Source organism: Manis pentadactyla, chromosome 1, assembly GCF_030020395.1.
Source record: "Manis pentadactyla isolate mManPen7 chromosome 1, mManPen7.hap1, whole genome shotgun sequence".
NCBI classification, from domain to species: Eukaryota; Metazoa; Chordata; class Mammalia; order Pholidota; family Manidae; genus Manis; species Manis pentadactyla.
The window spans coordinates 188394992-188407351 of NC_080019.1; the positions used below are offsets into that span (position 1 = coordinate 188394992).

General features: G+C 43.3%; 1 protein-coding gene across 1 annotated transcript; it reads left to right on the top strand.

The window, feature by feature from the left end:
* The first annotated feature begins 5592 nt into the window (after window positions 1-5592).
* On the top strand, window positions 5593-11339 carry LOC118909601 (carbonyl reductase [NADPH] 1). The gene is made up of 3 exons (XM_036880248.2): window positions 5593-5995; window positions 6566-6673; window positions 10649-11339. Exons 1-3 carry the CDS (start codon window positions 5707-5709, stop codon window positions 11083-11085), a joined length of 834 nt encoding a protein of 277 aa, XP_036736143.2. The 5' UTR covers window positions 5593-5706; the 3' UTR covers window positions 11086-11339.
* The last annotated feature ends 1021 nt before the right edge of the window (window positions 11340-12360 follow it).

Sequence of the window (12360 nt, forward strand, 5' to 3'; positions counted from 1 at the left end):
CTACCTTGACCCTGGCGCACTCCTCCCTTGGAGTGTATTCAAATAAAACTTTAACTCTGCCTTTCAATTCTTTGTTGCAGAGGGGACAAGAATGAAGGAGAACAAACTCCACCCAGAAGAGTATTCCTCCCCAAAACCCATAACCCTGGTTCCTTATTGAGAAAAGCACTGTTAACCTTAAAAATGAAACTGTCAGTTATTTTACCAGCAAAATGGGTTTATTCAGGAACAGCAGAGAATTACAGTTAAGGATGAGCAAGCTCTGGCAAAACTACAGGCTTGTCTGGAGGACAAAGGAGAGGAGGCTCTTTCATTGAGGAAGGGGAGACTTGAGGGGACTGTTCTAAGCAGAAAGTCCATGGGAGGAAACTGGGAGCCCCACATGTTGTGGCTGCTCACTGGCTGAGTTGTAACAATCTCTCATTGGCTGGGCTGTTGCTGGGGGAGGCAGAAAACTCTTCCCTCCTCCTGGATGGTAAAGGGCCAAAATAGTATGAGTTGCAAGGTGTCTGTCTCTTCCTTGCAGTGGGAGCTGCAACTGACAGAGTGGTGGGCATGGAAACTCCTCCTGCAGGCCTCTTGAGGTCATGTCGGTGAGGTTTCCATTTATCAGTTCTCACAGCATCAAACCCAGAACACCGGAAGTACCTGACCAGTACTCCTAAAATGTCAAAGGTCATGAAAAACAAGTAAATTGAGGATCTGTCATAGACCAGAGAAAACTGAGGAGAAATGATAGTTAAATGTAATGTGGTATTCTGAAAAGAATCCTGGAATAGAGTAAGGATGTTAGGGGAAAAAAATACAGTGAAATCTAGATAAAGCATGGAGCTTAGTTAATACTACTGTTCCAGTGCTGGTTTCTTGTAACAAATGTGACAAATAATAATAAGATGTTAATAGAGGAAATGTAGTGAGGGGTACACAGGAATTCTCTGTGCTGCATTTGCAACTCCTTAGTAAACCTAAAATTTTTAAATTTACTGAAAAAAAAAAGAGGGGGTCTGGAATTAGTTTCATATTTGAACCTACTCAGTGATGTCACCAAAGATCAAAGTTTTTTTCTAATTTTCCACAATACCAACTTTAGGGATCAGTTCATCATTTAGTTTATTTCCTCACGGTGTCAAGATAGTTGCTGCAGCTCCAGGCATCACGTTCTCACATGCATTCAAGGTAGGAAGAAATAGGTCAGATGAAAAAGGTATTTTATGAGGGAGTAAAATAATATACTCCAGTTTTCTAGATGAGAATTAGCAAAGGTTCTCTCCTTGACCAAACACTATCCAGGCTTTTCTAAGCCTTCTCATCTAGTCCTTGACCTTGGCCTATAAAATCTACAGACTGAGCACAAATTATTTCATCCATTCCCCTCTTCCTCAAATTAAAAGACACTAACATAGTTTCAAACAGCTCAAGACCACATGCCGAGAATGACCCTACCCCCTCCCCTTATGCTCAAGGCTGCCAATGGAATTTACTATTTGTTCTAACCAACACCTAGTGATAGGTCCTTTCCACCCTTTCTTAGAGCATTTACTAAAAAGAACTTATAATTTGTGAATCCTTCATCTTCCTCTGTCCACTTGACATATATATACATATATATATATATATATATATATATATATAAAATATACTACAACCCAGGAATACCTTTCTCAAGGGCTTGAAAGCAATTCTTTGAAATGTAATCATCAGAAAGGATAGGATCACTATTTCCCAATCTCTTGTGTGGTCAACATAGTTGGCCTAATGACATTTACCCTGACCAGTCCTCTGTAATTTTTCATTTCCCTGACTCTACTAGTGCCCCTCCATCTCCCCTCCCTACTCCTTCATTCTCCCTTTAAAATGTTGAGGCATTTCTGTATAAATCCAAATTGAGTTTAGTTCATACTGGACACACTTCCCTATGTAATTCCCTATGTAACAGTATATTACTGATTAAAATCTGTCTCTACCACTTTAACTAGTATCCAACATTATCTTTGACAAAATTAAGTAAATTGCTTAGAATTATATATCTCTAAGCTGCTCAAGCACAATTTGATTCCAGTTCTCAGAAGTCCGTGTTCTGCCTATTAGGAAGACTTATTAAATACCCAAAATAAGCATTAAGTGTAAGAAAAGCCAGTGTCAAAACAGAGTTCTGTGAGGGTAAATAATCATGGGCAAGGGAAAGCCCTTACAGCTGAATAACTTATAATTTAATAATACTGTTGTCCAACATGTTTTATCTTAATAGTGTTAACAAATTGTATTGGAAAACAAGAAATTTAACTGAGGAGAGCTGTATTGCAGAAAAGCAATTTGCAAACCAGGGAGACAAAGCCTTCGGCTAGAGACCAAAAGTATGTTCTGAGGAAACAAAGAGAAGAGGTCATCTTTATTTTAAAAAGCTCCTACCCAGGTTCCTGTTCGGGGAAACATCTATGTAAATGAGGGATGCAAGCTTGTTCAGTCGTGATTGGCTGATTTCTCAGCCATTGTCTGTTTTGGCCTTGGTTCAATTCCAGGGAGCAGATCTGCTTGTGGTCTTTCTGAGAACACAGAATACATATGTGGTCTCCTATGGATACATGGCCATCCAACTCCACTGTGTTGTGGGCCTCAGTTAGCCTGACAGAACCCATCTTGTTTTCTGGCACATTTGTATTTAGGAGGAGGAAGAACTCGTTTGTTTTTGTCTTATTTTCACAAAACATATCCTGGAACTATGCACTTTAGGACAAATAAAATAACTGCCTTGAACCAATGGGTAGTAAAGGTGAGTTTATTCCACAAGTTAATAGATGTGATGAAATTCTTTCTCCATATAGCAGCTAGGATGATCTCAGACTGACCCATGACAAAGGATTATCTGCCGAGTTAGCCATTAGCAGTAATAGCAGAGATCCAGGGTCTCTATCTTCACTCTTTAGTTTTATTTCTCAAACTCCTATGAACCCAAAGTGCTATGTATGGAGAGGAATGGGGGAAGAGGGCTACAAACACATCACCAGGATCAAGACCCAAATTTGACAGAGGAAAGGAAAATACAGTCATCCAAGTAGAGCTTAAGTCACTGGCTTTAAATTACCATGCTTTTCAAAAGCAAACTTTGAAAAAGTTCCCCACAGTCAAATTTGTTGGTCTTGTCCTTCATGATTCTTCCCTTGTTCTTAAGTTTACAAAGTTCTTTTCCCATACTGAAAAATCAAAATTTTACTTTTATTTTTTCATATTTTTCTTATTAAGGTATCATTGATATACAATCTTATAAAGGTTTCACATAAGCAGTATTATGGCTATTGCATTCACCCATATTATCAAGTCCCCCCCAATACACCCCACTGCAGTCACTGCCCATCAGCATAAAGATGCTTTAGAGTCACTACTTGTCTTTTCTGTGCTATACTGCCTTCCCGGTGACCCCCCCTTATATGTGCTCATCATAATGCCCCTTCATCCCCTTCTCCCTCCCTTCCACCCTCATCCACCCTCCCCACCCCCTTCCCTTTGGTAACCACTAGTCCCTTCTTGGAGTCTGTGAGTCTGCTGTTGTGTAAAACCACGAAGTTTTAAAAGTGAGAAAGCATTTGTTTCTCTCTTTTAGAAATTAATTGTGTATGTTGTAAGGTGAGTATCTCTTTTTTTCTTTCCAGTCATTACTCCCTCTCTCCAGTACCATTTTTGGAATAATTCTTTCTTTCACCCATTAGTTGTTAATGCCACTTTTCTTACATGCTTAATTCTTGTTACTACACAATACTTTTTACATTGTATTTTCTGGAGCATCCTGCTCAATTGACTTGTCAATTCTTGTGTTGGTACCAATGCAAAAAGCATAAGAAATCAGACTGAAATGATGATTCATGGCCCTCTTAGAATTTGCCTTTTGAAACAGCAGGCCCCTCACCATATGCAAAGTTCCCTGCACACCATGCTGTCATCTCTAATGTTTCTCTCAATGAATTTAATACATCCCATTTACTTCTAACACTGGCTCACTCCACCTGTAGGAGCAAGTAGCTAGTGGTGTGGAGAGAGGCCAGCAAATGACAGAACAAGCATACATTTGGATAAGGAAGAAAATTCAAAACAAAGCTCTCAGTTATCCTGAGTGAATAAAAACTAATCCCAAAATGTTACAACTCCATTGATGCGACATTTTTGAAATATTTAAATTTTACAAATGAAGAGCAGATTAGTGGTGGCCAGGGAATATGGTTGAGAGGGTGGGGGCAAGAGAAAGTGTTTGATTATAAAAAACAACAGGAGGGATTCCTTGATGGAAATGTTTTATGTCCTGACTGTAGTGACAGATACACAAACCTACACATGTAATAAGACTTTGCAGATCCAAATATGTGCACACACACACACATGCATACACAAATATGAACAAATAAAACTGAGGAAATCTGAACATATTGGTGGATTGTTTTGATATGAATAACCTGATGGTGATAAGCACCATAACTTTGCAAAATGTTACCACTGAGAAAAACTGGCTAAATTATAAGGAATCTCTGTATTACTTCTTACTACTGCATGTGAATCTGAAATTCTTTCAATAAAAATTTAAGTCCAAAAAACCCATAAAGGTCTTTCCTTGGTTATTAATTTTGGTTTTTGCAACTGGTTGGGAACCTACCCTTGCAATCGCAACATAATTCAATCTATCTAAAGTACAGCTGTTCAACAGAACTTTCTTCTGTGATGGAAATATCTCTTATCTGCACTGTCCAATACAGTGACCACTAACCATGTGACTATTGAGCACTTGAAATGTGGGTCATGCAACATAAAGAGATGAATTCTAAATTCTATTATTTTGATTACATTTAAATGGACGTTTAATGCTAATGACTATCATAAAGGGCAGCTCACAAACGAAACTTGACGGTGTAGTCCTCTATTTCTCTGCTATTAGTAAATAGTGAGGAAGACAATTCTCCCGCCGCTAATCTAATTTATAAACTTTCTGAGGATCCATCTCCTCACTTTAAAATGGAGATAAGATGCATCCTGGTGTGTGAGAAAGGGCTTTAAAGCCGGCCGGCACCTGCACCCTGTAGGACATGTACACAGGTAACTTGATGACCCTACAAGCGTCTAGGGAGATATCCCGGGATGATTCAATAAACGTTCCCCACTATTAGGTGAAAAGTAGTGAAGACTAAGCCAGTAGCTTTGCCTTTACATTCTTTGGGAAGAAATCCACACACACTTCATCCCTTGTCTTGTTCTTTCAGCTTATGCCACAACTGTAGTTCCAAAGACTCAGGTCAAACGGTATTTTGTCAACCAAGAAAAAAAAAATTCTGTACAAATGCCCTATTTCTTCAAGTGCTACTGTCAATAGCTGAATAGTTGGGGGAATACGAGGAAAAACTCTTGGACATCCAGGAATAAAGGTTCAATTTAAATGTAGTCACACGACCAAACGGAAGGGTTCGCTGCAGCCAAGCGGGCAGTCGGCCGCCGCCAGCAGCCCGAGCCATCAGCGGCTGCGCCACAAACTGCCACCCTGCCCGGGGCCTTGGCCTTCTCCGCGGGGCGGGGCCCGAGGCTGCGCATGCGCGCTCCACCGCTAACCCCACCTCCCCGCTGCCGTGCAACCTCCCCAGCACCGCGCAGAAATTGAGGCGACAGCTATACTGGCTCCTTTCCGGTTGAGTCCACGCTCAACGCCCGCGCCGCGTGACCCACCACCCAGCCATGTCATTCTGCAGCCGCGTGGCGCTGGTCACCGGGGCCAACAAGGGCATCGGCTTCGCCATCGCGCGCGACCTGTGCCGGCAGTTCCCGGGGGACGTGGTGCTCACAGCGCGAGACGAGGCGCGGGGCCAGGCGGCCGTGCAGCAGCTTAAGGCCGAGGGTCTGAGCCCGCGTTTCCACCTGCTGGACATCGACGACCGGCAGAGCATCCGGGCCCTGCGCGACTTCCTGCTCAAGGAGTACGGGGGCCTCGACGTGCTGGTCAACAACGCGGGCATCGCCTTCAAGAGTAAGGAAGGGGCTGGGTGCTGGGACGGCAGGCGAGGAGGTCACGCGGAACACCCCCAGACAGGATGGGCTGGATCTGTCTGGAGATCGCTGTTGTTGGGGGGCTCCTTAGGCCTTTGGGTCCAGAATGGCTCCCTAGAGAAGGAGGAAGGGTGGGGGGACAGCTAGAGCAGAGTCCAGCGGGAATTGGAGCAAGTCCCAGCCAGAGGGACCTTTGTGTTTCTTTGACTCAACTCCTGGGGATGTTTTCCAGGTGGCACAGTTTCCCTCGGATTGTACTCTAGGGCAGTTAGGTGAACTTTCAGTGCATTTTGAAATAAAGAAAATTTCACAAACTGGTTCACAGAGATCCCATGTGTGCTCCCTTCACCCAGCCTCCCCCAATGGTACCCTCTTACAACGCTACAGAACATTATGGAACCCTGAAATTGACAAGAGTACAACTGTAACTCAATGCCAGTGCAACACAAAATTCACCAGATTTTGCAACCACTTTTTTCTTTATATCATTCTGTGGAAGTTTTACAACATGACTACTATTTATTATTTCTACTTTCTTTCTCTCCTAAAGCTAATGATTCCACACCATTTCATATTCAAGCAGAAGTGACGATGAAAACCAACTTTTTTGGTACCCGAGATGTCTGCACGGAGCTGCTGCCTCTGGTGAGACCACAAGGTGAATCTAGTGAGCAGCCCCCACAGAGTGACTCTGGTGTGATATGGCCCTGCTGCCCCTGACCTCATCTCCAGGCCCTGTGCACTCTACACTGGCCCCCGGGGTGTGTCTCCTCAGGACCAGGGGCCCCTCTTCTCTGGACTACACACTTGTCAGTGGCCATCAGTGATAACATCCCCTGCACAAGTGCCTCTTTCTCTTCCTCAGCTCTTCAGTCAAAGTCTCCCTCCACAGGCCCTTTACTTGTTCTCTGCCCCTCACACATGGGGGTCCCTGAGCATGGTCCAGGAAAGACCAGGCATGGAGCTTCCAGTCGTCCTATCCCAGTGGAGTCCTGTGGATAGCATGGAATTTCCCAGCAACCATGTGTGACAGTACACATGGATCCTGCCAAACAAGAAGCTCATCTAAGCATTGATGTTCAGGTGTTTTTGTTGTGGGTTAGGCACACAGACATGACCCACCTCCTTCTTAGCCCAAGGCCCTTCCCTAATCACAATGTTAGCATAGATTATGTAGCTTGACCCTTGATCCCCAAGTAAACAAGGACAATCTTACCAGAACATTCCAAGGGTTTAAAGATTACCTCCCAGCAGTCTGGGGCAAACAGCCAAACTTTCTCTTTGGCCAGGCTTAAATCATTCACTTTCATAGGCCACCATCTGGTCCTTCTCCAAGGCTGTCTTACAGCAAAAGAATCATTGAGCATCTGCATTTAGTACAGAATTTATATGACAGATACAGCAATAGTATCAAAAGTATGCCTAACATTTTGGAGCAGCCAGGGTAGGGATAGATTTAAAGGAACAGATAATCCATCCCATAAAGCCACTAGATACATTTTCTTATTTTTGTACTAATTTGATTCTCCCCTTTATCAACTGCTAGTTATACCTTATTTAGCATAGAATATCTGTGCAGAACTATTTAGTATTGTTAAGAGAGGAACTGAGGCATGTGAAAAATTTCAGAGTTTGAGAAAAAAAATCTGTCTGAATCAGGAAGCACCAAACTGGAAGTTATCAGGATCCCTCCAAGGACAGGTGCTGTGGAGAGACTATTACAGAGAAAAGGTGGTCACAAAGGGAGGAAATGATTGGTTGGCTGTAGCTTCAGGCCTTGTTGGCTGTCTGTGATTGGTGGTTGTTCGCTTTTGATTTCATAACTTTGAAGCATTTACTGGCTTAAATTTTTGTTTCCTTAAGTAGGCTGCCAGGGTATTAGAGCCACCTCAGTGTAATGGCCTCCCTTTTTGTTAACTAATGTAGCAGTATAAAGGTTAGCTGATGGTCAGCTAAATCCAGTTTTTCATCAAGCCATTCATTTTCCATTGGTATTACATCCTGAGGAGACTAATTCAATCTACCAACGCATTGATCTATATCATCATGTGACTCATTCATATATGGCAGTTGAATATTACAAACAAGGCCAGTGTGTCACAACATCACAGCACGTGTAACCTGAAAAGTAAGAATTGAGAGGATGGCATATTGCTAGTCATTAATGATTGGTTCAGCTTATCACCATGTAATGTGACCACATATCCCAGCCGATGCCACTCAGATTCACAGGCTTCTGTTCCACCCTGTCAGGTCTCTAAATCAGCTGTGGTCTCGGCAAATGTGGCTTCACCATTTTAGGCATCTGGAACAACTGAGCTAAGAAATGGTATCATCTCCTGCAGAGCATAGAGCTTCTTGAGGCACTGATATAGTCCTTTAATCCTCTTGTTGCATAACCCATTTATTCATGCCTTTAGCCCTCAAGTTTTCATTCTTCCTTCTCCCCATTTATCATTGACTTTACCCAAACTTTTTCACTTTCCAAAGGGACGTCAAGTCCAGCCACTGTGCTGATCCGGATTGCCTACAATGGAACTAGTCTAACAAGTGCCTGCCCTTTGGTCCACCTCCAACCACATAGGGTAGAGTTGCATAGGTCCAAAATGAGTGGGCTGTCTTAACCACTACACAGAAAGCTGCATTTGCTGTTACTCCCCTTTTGCCAGATGGGGTGAAGGCACAGTGCACTCCACCAGGCCCTTAGGAATTCTGACATAAAGGGTTAAAACTGTACCTATAGTTTCTTGCTTAGTAATTATTCCTGCTTCTCTATCTGCAGTTGCAACCTTGGTCTCAGGACCACCATATTAGGCATGAAAAAAGAAATGTGAGGTGATGTGGGGAAGAGCTGTATAGTCACCAGGGCATCCTTCCCCAGCTACCCCAGCAAAGCAGAAGAATCTATCCGGTGGGGAATCTCCCTTGGTTTGCCTCAGATAGTGTGAGCACATGCTCATAAATGTGTGTAAGCCAGAGCTTCATGCCCTTATCTCCTCAAGTTTGAGACAACCAGGGTTTGAACTGCCCCTCCCAGTTTTCTGCCAAAACACTAAGGATGAAAGTGGGTTGCTCGATCTGCAGAAATGTAACTTAGTCCAAATTGGTGCGGTATCTTCTGTGCCAGTCCTTGGACACGAGCATCTACTTCTGGGATGTAAAACCTGGGCTGCAGAGAGCGTCTCATCTTGTCAGGACCCATTTGTAGCATCCCAGGGCTACTACCTTCAACCCTACTGGCCATTGTGCAGGACCATCCCCTCAGAGAATCTCTCCCATGACCACCTGCAGTCTTTTGTCTCTCTTGTGGCAGACAGAACAGTCGTTGGCATTTTCTGCCTCAGAGGGCGCGAGACCGTGTCAACAATTATCCCATCTCTGGATGCTGCAGCACCCCATTCCCACTCACTCGCAGACCCAGGTAGCCACTTCAAACCCACACACCAGGATATCTCTTTGCTAGTTCTGGTTCCCTTCTGGCTCTGGAAGTGGTTTTCTTGATGGGCATTAACATGTCCTACTCTAACTTCCCCCCAAATTCCCATAGTGGCTTCCAAAGGGCCATACCCTATATAGGCATCCCTTCAATAGTCCAGTGTTCCCTGCCCCTCTTCAGGACCATATTGTCAGGCCAGTGCTCATGAATTGGTCAACACCCAAACATAGAGAAAACAACATGCAGTTGCGCCTAGTGAGCTGACTTGATTTCTCGTGGCTAGAGCAGAGCAGCCGCCTTCCAAACCATAAGCTGTACGTTCACCATGGAACTGTCATCAGTAAACCAATAAGCTGTTCGTTGGCAAGTAGACACCTGTTTCTAGAGCTGACCATGTGCCCATAAGAACCTCATATTAAACCAAAGGTGGCCTTAGGGGGAGAAAGGCTGTCTCATTATGAAGTATAATGAGCACCTCCTTACCTTCCCCTTAGCATGTTCCTGTATAAACTCCTCTCATTTTCTTATGCAGCTTCTGGACACTGCCCTCCTATGAAAGCATTTCCTTGACCTCATTTGAGACATGAGTATGACAAGTTTCGACTGAGAAAAGAGACAACTGAAATTTTACAGAAACATTATTTGGGGTCTTGGAATTGCCATTTGGGGAGCACAGATTGAGGTGGCAGCCCAAATTGTGCCCCACAAGGGAACAAAAGCTAGGGGTTTTTAAAAACAAAAGGGAATGCTTATATGTGTTACTTATACAGAATTCTGATTGATGTTGGAGGCACAAAACTAATCTTGAGTGAATATAATATAATTGGTTGCTAAAGTTATCACCCAGCAAAGTCTCTTACTGTAGCAAGGTGCAGGTGTTCAGGCTCAGTCCTTGGAATATTGGCAGTTTAACCAGTTCACAAGTTCATGGTTCCAGTGGTAAATACATAAGGCTCATCCCCTTAATGGACTCCTGGCTCCATTTTAAAACCCCTTGGTATAAGGGAATCCTTTTTTATTTCATCCTCTACATAAGTTTCAAGACTGTATCATGACCATGACTATAGAGTCTTAATTAATGCCCATAACAACTGGTAGTTTTCTCTCAAATGCAAATGTTCTGGTCCAAAATCCTGGAGAATTTAGTATTCATGCTTGTGCATGCATTTCTACATAACAATTTGTGTTGTATTTCAGGCAGAGTGGTGAATGTGTCTAGCATTGTGAGTCTCAGAGCTCTTAAAAACTGCAGCCCAGAACTGCAGCAGAAGTTTACAAGTGAGACCATCACAGAGGAGGAGCTGGTGGGGCTCATGAACAAGTTTGTGGAAGATACAAAGAATGGAGTACACCAGAAGGAGGGCTGGCCTAATACTGCATACGGAGTGACAAAAATTGGTGTCACAGTCCTGTCCAGAATCCAGGCCAGGAAACTGAGTGAGCAGAGAAGTGGGGACAAGATCCTCCTGAATTCCTGCTGCCCTGGATGGGTGAGATCTGACATGGGGGGACCCAAGGCCTTGAAAAGCCCAGAAGAAGGAGCAGAGACCCCCGTGTACTTGGCCCTTTTACCCTCAGATGCTCAGGGACCTCACGGACAGTTTGTCATGGAGAAGAAAGTTGAGCAATGGTGAGCTCACCTCAGAGCTCCCTCCATGGGCCCACCACATGGCCTGTCCTGATTTGACCAAAAGGACATGTATACAGTCAGAAATTTCCCTATCAAAACAAACAAAAGGAATCACCACACCTATAGAGTACCCACTCTGAGTTGGGTACCAGTTCTCTGAAGTCTTTCATGATTTCCTCTGTAATAAAAGATGAGAAAAAGTGGAAAGATAGTGATGAATGAAAATCTAAGATGAATAAATGGTTCTTTACAAACATCCATTTCTGGGGATTGTTTACCTGCCAACCAGCTCAGGTAACTATAGACCTGAAGGTTAAGCCAAGGCAAGGGACAGGATAGCTCAGGGGTCAGCAAACATTATAGAATGAGCCAGATGGTAATGATTTTCAGCTTTGCAGACTACGTGGTCTTGCTGGAACTACTCCGATCTGCTGTTATACCAAGAAAGTAGCCACAGACAATATATAAACCAATGAGGGTGGCTGGGTTTGGCCTGGAGCCCTTACCCACATCCTCTATTACCTGAATGACACCATGGAAGGAAAGCTTCAGTGTGTGCTCTTTAACACCAAACCGTTCGGGATAAAAACCGTAGCAAAGTGTGAATTCTGAGTGGGCCCTGTAAGAAACATAACCCATAAAAGAATCTGAAACAATGTGGTATCCATGAAAAGTTCATTAGCATAACCTTGAAATAAAGATAGTTTTATTTGAGCCAAACTGAAGGCTTAGAAGCCTGGAAACACCGACTCCCATGGACATGTAGGAGAAATGTTTCAGATCCCAAGTCAAACAGAGGTGGTGTATCTTCAAGAGGACAAGGAGAAAAGAACTTTAAAGGGGTACATCCATTTACATAAAATATGTTGGAATGCTTAAAAAAAAAAGATAGGGGTTTACATACATCTTGGCACCAAAGGGTGTTAAGAAGGAAAGGCAAACATTGTTGCTCATCTTGACTGGGAAAACAGATGTGGTTCATACTTTGCTTACCTTGACCTTGGTTTTAATTAACAGGAAGTATTACAGAGTTAGATAGTTTCAGTTTGAAGAGTGGCCATTTGAGACAACCAGCGATGTTGAAACTTTGAATACCAAGCCCTTAGATATCTTTTTACTGGTCCACTTTTCTTTAGCTTACCAGGGAAAACTGGATATGGATTGGGTATTAATGCACAGGACAGAATTATTATCAGATCTCTTCAGTGTGAATATGTTGGTGACATAGTGTCAGGACATTTATTTGCAACATAAATGTCCTTCAGCAAAATATATATGG

Bases quoted from the DNA above. Each gene is read 5' to 3' on its own strand.
- LOC118909601 (XM_036880248.2), top strand. From the start codon at position 5,707: ATGTCATTCTGCAGCCGCGTGGCGCTGGTCACCGGGGCCAACAAGGGC. The intron at 5,996-6,565 runs GTAAGGAAGGGG...TCTCTCCTAAAG, and splicing joins CGCGGGCATCGCCTTCAAGA to CTAATGATTCCACACCATTT. The intron at 6,674-10,648 runs GTGAATCTAGTG...GTTGTATTTCAG, and splicing joins GCCTCTGGTGAGACCACAAG to GCAGAGTGGTGAATGTGTCT.